At 40.7% G+C, this 12,979-nt stretch overlaps 1 protein-coding gene across 1 annotated transcript in view; it reads left to right on the top strand.

Moving 5' to 3' along the window:
• The window catches only part of nell2a (neural EGFL like 2a), an 80,991-nt gene that overhangs the window by 45,842 nt on the left and 22,170 nt on the right, over positions 1 to 12,979 (top strand). The window contains exons 14-15 of the mRNA XM_034879688.1: positions 5,413 to 5,535; positions 6,886 to 6,981. Coding sequence (XP_034735579.1) covers positions 5,413 to 5,535; positions 6,886 to 6,981 — 219 coding nt within the window. The remainder of the gene's footprint in view (positions 1 to 5,412; positions 5,536 to 6,885; positions 6,982 to 12,979) is intronic.

The following is a 12,979-nucleotide window of genomic DNA, read 5'->3' as shown; positions in this document are numbered from 1 at the left end:
CCCTGCTACAGTCAAATTACCAACACAGTTTCCACACAGAGTTACTGGACTATCAGCGCCTCCCACACATCCACCATCATGGAGAGCTTGATACTCGCCACAATCACTCCTACAGGCACATCTAAACTCATCTTAAAGTCGTTATAAGAAAAAGGAATTGTAGCAAAATTAGGTGTTAACAATATAATTTAGGGCCCTTAAATGAATAAAATTAATACAAGCCGGAAAACACACCAGGGTGCTGTGTATTGATATGCTAGTTGAGTGTCATCTCTCTTGTCCTAGTGGCAATAATTGACAATGAAAAACGGAAGATGCTAAGCTAGTAGCTGCAGGAATCTACTGTTTATTAATAGCAATTGAACATCTGCTTGTGTCTGTCCAAAGAGAGTGCTAATTCTTCTAAGTTGCCTACACAAGAAATATTACAGCTGTGGAAGGAAACAGTAACCCCCCCCCCCTCAGTACGTATTGACACTGTACATTTGCATGATATACGAGCATCTTTATCATCCTCAATGGCTTCCACCAATTAACAAGTTGCGAACTCAGCAGAAACAATGGTCCGGTATTGATAGCCATATTTGCAATGCATTACAGTGTTGTATGAGAACCAGTCTCCCTAGTAAAGAGGATTAAGTTGACTGTAGTTCATTTCATGGCTCAGTGTTTATGTGCAGAATAGTGGATTAAAGGACTGATCTGCAGATTTAAGCCTGGACGAAACAGCATGGAGCCTGGTTATATTTCTCTCCAGCTTGTCAGGGGGTCAGCAAGCTCAGACAGATGTCGTTATTTTACATCATGACCACCTGCAGCGAGGGGGGGTCGCAGGTTGAAATCCCAGCTGGTGTCAGACGAAACACATGGACTTCATGTACTTGTTTTAAATGAAATATGTACAACTAAATGCCCTGACATGGCCCAGGCTCTGTATCCAGTGGAGCCTCTTGCAAAAGAAACATCCCCAACTTTCTTTTGACTTGCTCTTTGACTACCACTTTATCCTTGATCTTGAAGGTCAGAATTTCTCCTTTTTATTCCCCTCTATTCTTGGTCTTTTCCCCAAAGTGCCCGAGGTGCTCCTCGCTCTGTGAGATTAGTAGCTAATCCATGAAAGGTGGCGGATTGGTTGTGCTCCCCCTTTGAATGTTATTAAAGAAGGCTGTCCATGCGTGTACTTGTGCCCTAGGTGTGTATGCAGAGTGTGTGTCCTTGTTCTAATCCTGTGATAACCAGACCTGGGCCTCTGAAGCAGAGGAGATGGAGGGAGGGCAGGGCGAGGAAGGGGATGAAAGGATGGACAGGGGCCAAAGGTGGAGCAGGGGGTTTGACAGCAACAGAGATCAGAAACGAAGACTTCCAGCCTGACGACTCAAACGGTATGACATGGGGGGAGCTCGATAAATAGAGTGTTTGCCTCTTTTTCAGTGACATCCAAGTATTCTGCTTGAATAATGACATTGCAGGGGCAATTGGACTTACAAGGCTTTAATTGCTGCTGATTGGCTCAGTTAATGGTGCCAAGTATTTGGCAATTTAAAAGTGCCCTTTGGAGTTTTCTTGTAAACAAACAAAAGTTATGTTGAATTTCACTGTTTCTTACCAAAATACATTGAATATATCCTCGAGCTCTAATAAACATGTTAAATGAATTCTTCATAAAACATTCACAAAGCCACTAAAATAAAAAATAAAATGTTAACATGCATTTTTGCAATCTTTTTCTTCTTACTTTTTTGCTTACTTGTCTTTGTTGGCACTTTGCTAAATTTCTTGGTGCGTTCCCGCCACCAACCTTCGATTGAATAGTGTGAAAACAACAGGACTTTGAATCGTTTGTCCAAACAATCAGAATCCCATGCACCGCAATGTGTCACTCTTTTGTGGTTTTCTTTCAGCCAATCTCTTTGTAACGCTTCTGCAGATAAGTTTTTCCATGACATACATTTTCTAAGATTATTGTCTGTTCAGGCCTGTAATTGTGAAGTCCAGGTCGAGGCTGCAATGTTTTCAGGAAAGCCGCCTAAGGTCAGACCTCGCTGAGGCTGGTGTTGTTTTGGCAGAAGGTGGAGAGAGTCAAACAGGAGGAGAAGCGGCCAGCTCGGCAGAGATCCCTGGTGACAGGCTGTACATAATTGATAGTCTGTCTACAACTTGAGCAGCAGCAGTCAGCGTGGAAATAGCTGTCACACACACACACACACACACACACACACACACACACACACACACACACACACACACACACACACACACACACATACACACAAGCAGGCACACACACACACAAATTTAGTGTGCAGTATTGCAATACCCCTAAATTCCTAAATAACCAAAATTACAAGTAACCAATAAATAAACTCAAGTGTCATGGGGATCATACACACACTAACACAAATGCACACCAAGCACCTGGTGGCTCTGCTGCCCTGTCTGTTCAGATTGAAAGCTGGCTGTTCCCTGCTCTGGCAGATGTGATCTTGTGGGAAAAAAATCCCCCACCTTATTCTCTTTCCTCTCACCTGTGCTCTTATTACTTATTTGATATGCCCATGAGCAGACTTTAATTCTGCCCAACAGCAGGTGAGTGTGTGTCTGCGTGTGTGAGATGGAGCAACAAGAGCAGAGCAGCAGGCCCTCCAAAGTGCCCTTCAATCCTTCACACACACACATGCACACATACATCATACCCTCGATGGAGGAGCTCATCACAATGTCACTTTCAATTTGGATGAGCTCACGGTCTGTTCAGGAGATATAATGGATTGGATGATGGCAGAGGAATGGATGATGCGGCTCGGGTCTCCCGCAACAAGCATTCACATTTCTGATCCTCTCACTCTTCAGGTGACATCTTTTTGTCCTCAAACTTCAGCGTCTTTCACAATTGCACGCATTTAAAAACCTGTGGGAAAAAATGTCATATTACGTACAAAACTATTGTATCTCTGTGGTTGAGAAAGGCTCCTGAGATCTGCTTAATAACTGAGTAAAATGTACAAGAGGAAACCCTTGACAGAAATAAATGTTTTTCCATCCCTTGCCAGGCCCAGTGCGGCCCAGAAATTCATTAAACTAACGCAAAACAGCACAAACTGTTGCCCCAGATTAGCACTAAAGTCTTTGTGTTTGTCTTAACCCGTAACTGTCCTTTCAGTAGCCTTTGAAAGTTCTCTCTGCACTGTAAACACATGATAATAGGAAACGAAAAAAATATAACTCAAATTTGACTGAACGTATTCCAAATACCGTTATTAGAAAGAGAGCTCTCTTGCCAAAAGACTTTTCATGATCGTTTTTATGTTTTGGGGATACAGAGCGGTTTAAATAGGAAAAGAAAATTTCAGAAGGTTAAACCAAGTTCAGGAAGTTTTCTGCACTTCAGCTGATGTGGTGCTCGGTAAGCAAGTACTTATCAGAAAGCAATATATGGGAATCTCCAAAATAAAACAGACAAGTAATCTTCTTTTGTGTGTGTCAGAGGGATAAAGATCTGCCTTTGTGTTCAGGTGCAGACGAAGGGCATACATTAAGGTTCCTGTTCATACATCGGCAAAGAGGGCGTAAATGATGTATCATTCTGTAATTGTTTAGTTAAAGTCTTAAGATAGCATCAGATTAGATTTCCCATTGCTTTTGCGGTTTGTTGGTTCCACCGGGGATTAAAAATAAAAACATTGGAGAAAGATTTTCATGTAAACCAAACCAAACCAAACCAACATTTAGGCTCCAGAGAATAAGACCAGAACAGTTTAATAAGTCAGCACAGTGGGATGGACTTAGTTGATAGTGCAAACGGTTTGTGCGCACGTTTGGTCCAGCTGGTGATGACCGAAAAATTTGAAGTTCTTCAAAAAGAGTTAGCTGTGGTGTCTGATGTAATACAGGCTTTATACTGCTGACACCATGCACCTTTATGACATCTAAACATAGTTTTATTTCAAATCAGTAAAGGGCTCAGATCCAGCAGCCGCCACAGAAATCAAATCACACGGATCTGAGCTCACGGCTTCCTACAAACAATACAATTCGAAGTAGAAACAACATGATCTGATCAGATTATATATTAGGATACAATAAGGATACTTCTCTTCTGCAACTGCAACAGCATTTACGTTTTTTATTAAATAAATGTTGATCCCTGTCTATTAAAGATATGATAATTAAGTGTGAGAGTCCTTATTAGCAGTTATATTTCCGGTATATAAAGGTAACAAAAGACGTGGGTTGCATTATCTACCCTACATGAGGATGTTATAGTAACAAATTAAAGACACTTTTGGTTCAGTTTGTGGTTTAGAGCCACACATTACTCTATGGAGAAATATTAAAATATATTGTACACTACTTATGATTACTTTATAATCCCATACCCTCTTATAATCCTTAAATATGACTGTAGTAAATTACAGTAGATAGTATCTGACTTTTTGGTTCCATATAACATATTTTGTAGCCCACAAAAATGATATTTTTAATCGTAATGCTAGTAACTCATGTTTCTCTGTCACCCAATATTTTTTTTATTGCGTATGTAATGTATGTATGTATTTAAGACTTTTTCTAGTATTTTTCTCACTCAACAGCAGTTTGAATTTGAACTAATCATGTATCATAACCACATTTGTTCTTTGATTGTTTGATTTGTATAGTAGTGTAGTACATTATTCTCCCAGGCCTTTATTGCATTTTATTTTGCAACCTCAATCTCCTCTCCAGATAGAGGGGAAGCAATTTGTTGCCAGTTGGATACAGTATGTTTTCATGGGCTGTAGCCAATCAGTCAAGCTTGTCAGTGGGACATTCATAGCAAACCATATCACCAACCCCACAGTAGCAGTGAAAGGTCCTAAGGGGGCGTTTTGAAAACATTTCTCTTGGTAACAGCCAGTTGTACCATTGTACAACATTTAAATGGCCAGTGGCCTCAACACACCTCATTATGTACTGTATGTGCAAAAGAACAACAAATTATGGAAAAAAAAACATCTGAAACAATTTTTTATGACTGATCATGATGGGAAATAGAGAAACGGCTTGCACTCCAGTCGGCTGTTTGTCACTGATGTCTTATTACCAGACTCACAGCTGTCTAACAAGTCATTTAATCCAAGACTGAGTCTCGAATTTCATCCTTTTAATAAAACGTAAAACAAATTACCAGCTGGGTGTGATCATTCCTCTCATTTTACAAGGAAAATAAACATTCCCTTTTCTTAAATCAAGTGTTATTTTCTTGATAGAAGTACTGTGCAGATGTGAATATAATGAGTGTTGGGAGGAAACTACTGTGGAAGTTTTACTGCTAAATTTTTCCACTTGTTTTAAGCAAAATGTAGCTTATATTACAAATATGTATATGAGACCAAAGAGCTTGTTTGCAGTGAGGTCTGTTGTTTTTGTCTTTAGAGCATGATGAATGCCTCAGCGGGCTCCACAACTGCGATGAGAACGCCCTGTGCTTTAACATGGTTGGAGGCCACAGCTGCTCCTGTAAGCCGGGCTACACTGGCAATGGAACAGTCTGCAAAGGTAAGCACCACAACGTTAGTCATGTTATTTATTATGTCATGCACATGCTCATGCCCAGCCGAAGTGGACTTACACCAGGCACCAAATGTACTGTTGTAGTGGTAAAACATTTGTCGGACATGAACTAGATGCTCTTACATTTTAAACAAAGAACTTTGTCTTCTGTCCCATACTCTACTAATAAAATCAGCCACATTAAAACACACAGCTCAAGTTACTTAGACTCATCCATCCTGAAGAATTTATCAGAAATGAAGGTACTTTTACTCAAAAGTGTAGTACTTAAATTATCTTTAAATAAGCAATAAAACATGAAATGGAGTCTATCCGGTAAACTTTGGCTAATTGTCATAAAGCAGCGCACAACTGTAGACACAGATCTTTGACTTTTAGTTACATTTTGCCTCAAATACAGTACTCTCAGGCTCTACACTGTATGTTTACATGAGACAATATGTTTTTAATTTATGTTTTGTACCAACAAACCACATTCTCTTATACATAAGGAAATATTTGCACCGAGCATCGTGAATATAACACTGTAATCTGTTTGGAAAAATAAAAGATAAATCAATCATTTAAAATATGCAAATGGCCCAATCAAAGATCAGGCATATTCACAAGTCTGTTCCACAGTTCAATGATCTCACATTGACCCTGAGCGGGGTTAATCAATCTCTCGATTAGAAATATATTTAAAGGAGACCTGACTGATTTGATTGACACATAAAGGTCAATTTACTCTCATGGGGAGTACTACACATCCTGGGAAAACGATTTCATAATGTCTTCTCCGGCTTACAATTGTATAAAGCCCAAGGAGATGTCAGATTGCTTCTTTTCCACAATCAACAGGCCAAAACCTAAAATTATTCAGTTTTCTATCAAATAAGACAAAGAATGGATTTAAGAAATAAATCCTTTATCAATAAGGTCATGGATCATTTTTCTCTCATTCAACTAATTCAAACTAAAGTTGGAAGGACAGTGTGGAAGTCCTTTAACTGGATAGGGCTTCTTTGGTTTTATTCTTATACTTTTTTTTCCTGGGGAATCAATGTATTATTTGTGTATTTATTTCCATTGCATTCTGTCAACTTCAGTGATTTCTCCGTGTTTTAAGGGACACATTAACTAACAGTCTACCCATGGATAATGAACATTTTTGAATTAACCTTGGTGAAATGCATTAATCCTGCAGAATAATATCTTGAGAGCCTGTAATGAATCACATCACCAAATTAGCTCTTATTCTGTATGCAAATACATATGCTGCTGCTGGTCTAATTACATAGTTAATGCTTGTTAATCTTTGTGAGTAATGGCTCTTCTCCTCTGGTCTACCTCTAGCTATGTGTGACGGATTGTGCCAGAATGGGGGGACCTGCATCTCACCTAACAACTGTGTTTGCCAGCAAGGATTCACTGGGAAGAGATGCGAGACAGGTAAGATTTCATTTTAGTTTAACTCTGACTTTTCTCTCCTCAAAAATAGCTCAAGAAAGACTTTTTGCTGAATGATCAAGAACTAAAAAACTGAAGAAGAGGTGCCGTAAAGTAAAGGGGTGTTTTATTTTCTCAACCTCTAACAGTACAAAGGAAAAAGAGGAGGGGAGATTACAGTAGAAAGGTACTTAAGATCAGAGTTGTTGCTTTAGTTATGTTGGCATATCTGGGCTCTCAGTGATAATTCTCACTTTGTGAAGCTGTCTTTGCTCTGACCCCAGCAAAAGAGTTGGGGTCTCATTTACAAAACTGTGTGTAGGATTCTTGCTAAAAGTGTACATATGCCCAAAAGTCAAAAATGGCATACGCTAAAAAAAATAATTCAGATTTATAAAACTGTATGCACCCACATCTGTAAGCAGTGTTGCAAAGCACCACGTGAATGCTGATAAGTATGTTAATGATCCTGGAGGTTGTTCTTTCAGTACGCCAAATAATGATGACTAGCAGAGAAAAAGCAAAAAACTTCCCAGACGTTCAGGAATTGCTGCAAATTGAATTATAATTCTGGCCTGTTCTTGCACAGTGTAGGGGAACTTGATCTATAAACTACCTGTATTAATAAAACCAAAACGGCAGGAATTATGGCAATCGGGGACAGCTTTGACAACCAGCACTAGATTTAGAAGAACTATGTATTATTTTCCAAACAGGCCTTAGTGATACAGTTAAAGATTATATATTATATTTATAAAAACACAGACACAACTGTCTGCCATTTCCCTCTGGAAACAGCCGGTTTCCCCCCGAGTGACAAGGACCTGTTTCTGGACCAGGATGGCACGGTTCCGGCGCGTTGCCCTCTATACTGGACCCAATTCAGCACATAGATCCAAGAATGCAGCTTTAGGGAATTTAATTCGTCATATTAACCAGTCATCCTTTTGGTCCCTGAAGTCTTTTTCTCTCTTGATTCCTCTATTTGGGGTTAGTCCTCCTGCTGGGCCAGTAGTGCCAACATGCAGCATCACGCAAGGTGTTCCCCACAGTATTTGTATGCTTGCAACAAAGATAAGATAAGATATACTTTATTGTCGTCAAAGGGAAATTTGTTTTGGACTGTCCATTCTGCAGTTTTACAAGACAACATAAAATCCAGGAAATAAGCATCTCTCTGCAGAAGCTCTCATGCAACACAAACATGCTTTCAGATGCATTAGACAGGTACCTATATAGTAACCACATTAACTACTCTTTTCAATTTCAATTGTGATTGTTAAAACCTTGCCAAAATCACAGCATTAACTAGTGGTATCCCACACCCTGAGATACAATTTGAAGACGAAAGAAAGTGTAGTAGGGGAAAGCTTTTCTTCATGCATTTTGTCACTAACAGTATTAAAGTTTGGAGCAATAACAAGGACATTAAGTGTAATGATTGCACGAGAGCTTGGCAGCGCATTTACCAGACTTTGACATTTGATGATATATGTACAGTATTAAAGACAGATATTTAGTTATTTACAGTGTGTTCTGCCGTTATCTAATGGTAGGGTATTTGATGGTCATGTATTCCATGGAGTCGGGCCATCCCCTCCTCCTGCCCCTGTAGCGGACACTGTGACGGTGAGAAAGCAGCGATTAAATATAAAGAACACATTTTTATTTAAGATTTGAGTTGGAGGTGTTAATGGAACAATTATCACTCAGTACAGGCACAAATAACAATGCTGGATTTAATCTTCATGATAATGTGGATGATATGGAGAGAAAAAACCTGTATGAGGCATCAATACTTGAAATATTATGAGTAATGAAAGTTAGTCCCACATTTTATTTCTGCAATCTGACTTCAGTTCACCACCTCACCATCTGTGTTGCCAATTTCCATTGTATCCAAAATATGCCTACGCATGGGTCTGAGTTTGCGTGGATTACTGCACATTCTATCCTAAAAATGAAAGTGGCGTACGCACATTTTCAGCCTTGTTTTGTCCGTACACGTTGCACATTTATAAATGTAAATGCTGAGATGTTTTTAGTGCTCACACTGCTATATTCACTGTGTGTGTGTGTGTGTGTGTGTGTGTGTGTGTGTGTCCGTCCCTCCGTCCGTGGGTGTGTCTGACTGTGTGAGACTGTGCTCCATGGTGAATAATGAGCTTGTACCTCTTCCAATGGCCCGATGGAGGATTTGAACTGCAGTTGCAGCAGTATGGGAATTACCCCATATCACAGCCCATATTAATCAGCGTGACATAACTCCTTATAGGCTCCATGCCTTATCCAACTAACAACTGCACAAACTCCTGATGCACAATACTCGATAGGGCAGGATGGCTTAACTGAGTATTAAGTTGGCCGGTGTTTTTACAATTGCAAAGACCATATTACTGCTTCTCTCATGCGTGGAAATATGTCAAACACAATGTAGTGATAAGACTTGCGGATTTGGATCCTATTCAGTGTGTTTTCCCCTGCAGTGCTGGTGATTTAAGGTAACCAAGGAAGACTGTAATCCTGGTGGTTGTGCAAGATGCACCATATTTCTAATCTATAGCAGCAACAGCTTTCTCATAACCCATTTCAACCCGTGGAGTGTCCTTGAGGAGACAAGCAGCCAAGCTAATAGAAAGTCAAGTCATGACAGTTCTCTATATGTGTGTGTACGTGTGTGTGTGTGTGTGTGTGTGTGTGTGTGTGTGTGTGTGTGTGTGTGTGTGTGTGTGTGTGTGCGTGTGTGTGTGTGTGTGTGAGTGAGTGTGCGCACGCTTGTGTGTGTGTTGCACGTTTGAGTGAAGAAAACTAAGCCTCTGTGCTTGCTCATTGGTTCAGGTATTGATTGCACATAAAGGACGTTTTTTACGAGGCGTCCTTTTTACTACCCATCCTAAAGTAAATGAATTTCCTCACGGTGCTGCTATGGGAAGCTGAGGAAGGGGGAGTGAGAGAGTGTGTGTGGCTGTAGGTGTGGGTGTGTGTGTGTGTGTGCATGGTTACTGAGTATGTGTCCTAACCATAATGACTTATCCTCCTCCCTATTTTGCAGCAGAGTGGGTTCTAAGGACCTCGTCCATAGTAATTGCACGGTCCAGGCAATCGCACATTTCAATACCTTCTATAGTGTTTTAGATCTCCGCTCTCTCCCTTTGTCTCCTTCTCGCACTTTACTATTTTTAGTGATTGTCCTGCATCTCAAAAAAGTCACAGAATAGTCCATCAATGGAAAAGTCTTACAAATTGTATGGCAGCTTTGCCCAAGGTGATTCTATGACTCGGTTCCTAAAAAGCTTTACAAATGAATACATTTTAAAGAAAACATTTCTTTTTTGTGAAGCACGTTTTTTTACACACCTCTATCTTCATCACATCAATCATATCAAGGTTAGGTTTGAGGTACATTTTTGTTCTTAAAGAATGGATTTCTACAACCAACACAAATCGCCTGCACACTAGTCTTAGTCAGGGTCTAACATCGCACACACCGGTAAGTGAATTAATTCAAATCTTCCATGGGAGAGTTGTCAGTCACATTCGGCTACCCCAGAAATTCACCCCAATTTAATGCAGGTGATATTAATTGTGTTTATGGTGCCTACAAAAATGGAAAACTACATTTATCCTGATACCACCCTCTCATATATATATGTGTGTGTGTGTGTGTGTGTGTGTGTGTGTGTGTATGATTGTGTTATTGTCTTTTTTATCATTGTGGGGATTGGTGAGAAAACGCCCCAGTTTATTTTCAGAAATGTTGAACTATTCTTTTGTGTCATTTTTCCATGCTGTGAGATGAGCATTACAAACAAAATTCCATTTACATCTATTGTATTGAGGTTGAGGCAGCTATATTAAAATGTGTGCAAATAAAACCCAAACTATCTGCATGGTAAGATATCGCTGTAAGTGAGTGAGACAACACGTTTTACTGTAATTTGGGTAACCCGACCCTTTAAGATGTTCTTTTCTCCAACTGGTTGCAAACAATGTACTGCACTTAATACAGTTGTCTCTTTCTTAATCACACCATGAGGGGAATCAGGGGATGGAAGATTGGTGGCTTAGGGATCAGTCTGTTTTGATGCTGATTAGAATTTGAGGTTTGGTGACGCGAACACAAACAAGCACTCACACGCACACCGAATCTCTTGCACACTACTCATGCCTCAAGCGACAAGATGTTTGTCACCACGGCTGCTGCTTCAATGTGCATGTCTGTCTCTTTTCTTCCTCCCACAATCAGACTCCCTTCCAATCTCGTCCGAGTCCACTCTGTGGCAGCTCCCATCCTCATGTGCTTTTCTTTTCCTAAGGTTTTATAGTTAAAGACCACCATTGGGGTCCCATGCTACAGGGCTTAAGCCACTGGCACTGTTAAGAGACTGCAGTCATTCAGTGTGAAATAGGGAGTCCGTCTCATTCTCTCCTCACAGTGTGACAGAAGCTCCCAGTGAGGGAATTGTCTACTGGAGAAGCTCCCAGAGATGTATGGAGGTTAATGTACTGTTGGATATGCTGTTCTACTGGTGGGGAGGATGGGAAGGAGGATGGGAAATGTGAACGATAGTTTGGTGAGAAACAATGGAGATCTACGGGGAGAGTGACAGATGCAAAATTCGAGGAGGGAGAGGAAAGAGAAGTAACGACCAGGAGGGGGGTTAGAGGAGGTGAAGTGGAAAGGAAGATACAGAGATGTTGGAAAAAAAACTGACAGATGCAGCCATGGAATGAGAAATGCAAGGAGATAGATGGGTAGTGAGAGTGCAGGGGTTAGTGGGTTTTCTCTGCATTTGGATGTGGAATGAGGCTGGTGGAGTCGGTGCAGCAGAAGGAGGAGTTGCGGAGCTAGGTGGATGAACATGGAAAAGCTTTCACTAAGTCTGGGCTCCCCACCCCCAGAACCCTGTGAGCTTTTAGAGGCCTCCCCAGGGACGCCACCACTTCTGCTGCTGCAGCGGCAGACTGACGGTCTGTCAGAAGACACAGAACAGGAGCTCTTCAAGGCAGTGTGGATAGACACTCACACCTCTGAGCACACACAAACACACATTTATGTACAAGAAGACGCTTACAGTTTGTGGATTGTCAACCTGCCTCCCCATTTTGGTCGGTGTGTTGTAGTGTACTTATGCAATATTTTGTCTGTAATTGCAAGTGTGTGGATGCGTATTAATGTGTTTTCAGTTTGTGTTATGATCTTTTTGTGACTGTGTGTGTGTGTGTGTGTGTGTGTGTGTGTGTGTGTTTGGTGGCTTGCCATTACCATTCAGGGGGAATGGGTGGGAAAGGACAGGGGACATGTATTGCTGACAGACAGACATCAGCTAGTGGCGAACTCTGACACATCATGAATATTGCAGAACACAGCTGTGGCAGGGCACGTACACTTCAGTCGTGGATATAAATGTACGCAGGGCCAGCCATGTAATGTGTGCCCTATACATGCCGCATAGTCAATATGTTAGCCTCAGGCGAGCACCATTCCTTTTATGGCTTGGGTGAGAGATGGGCAAGCACTGGAATATTAGGTTTATTTTTCAGCAAAATGGATGTCCATTTCTCCCCTATCTTGGAGAAATTAAGAACAAAAAAATGTTGCTATACCTATTAGGATGTTTTAGATTACAAACTAAATGTTTATTAAAGACTCCCATGGGAATTTGTTTGTGTTTGTGTTTGAATGCCAGGTAGAATAAGCCTGTTCCTACCAGACCCTGGTACATCTCATTTATACAGAGAGTCTAACTTCCTTGAAGGCGGGTACTCTGTTGAAGTTTACAACTATTGGATCTGCCATAACCAATCAATAACGTTTGGTTGTGACGTATGTCATGTGCATGTGCATTAGAAAACCCAACACTATACCGCTAACCCAGGCGTACTACTGCAGGGAAATGAGAATTGAGCGTAAGTACGTAAGAGGGCAGAGCCAGGCTAAGGTAGAATGAACGAGGTTATTAGTTTGTGTGGTAATGAATTTCTCTGATGAGGTCAAATC

This window comes from Etheostoma cragini, chromosome 8, assembly GCF_013103735.1.
Source record: "Etheostoma cragini isolate CJK2018 chromosome 8, CSU_Ecrag_1.0, whole genome shotgun sequence".
Taxonomy (NCBI): domain Eukaryota; kingdom Metazoa; phylum Chordata; class Actinopteri; order Perciformes; family Percidae; genus Etheostoma; species Etheostoma cragini.
Note: the sequence above shows the minus strand (reverse complement) of the source record. Positions and strands in the feature narration are given on the sequence as shown.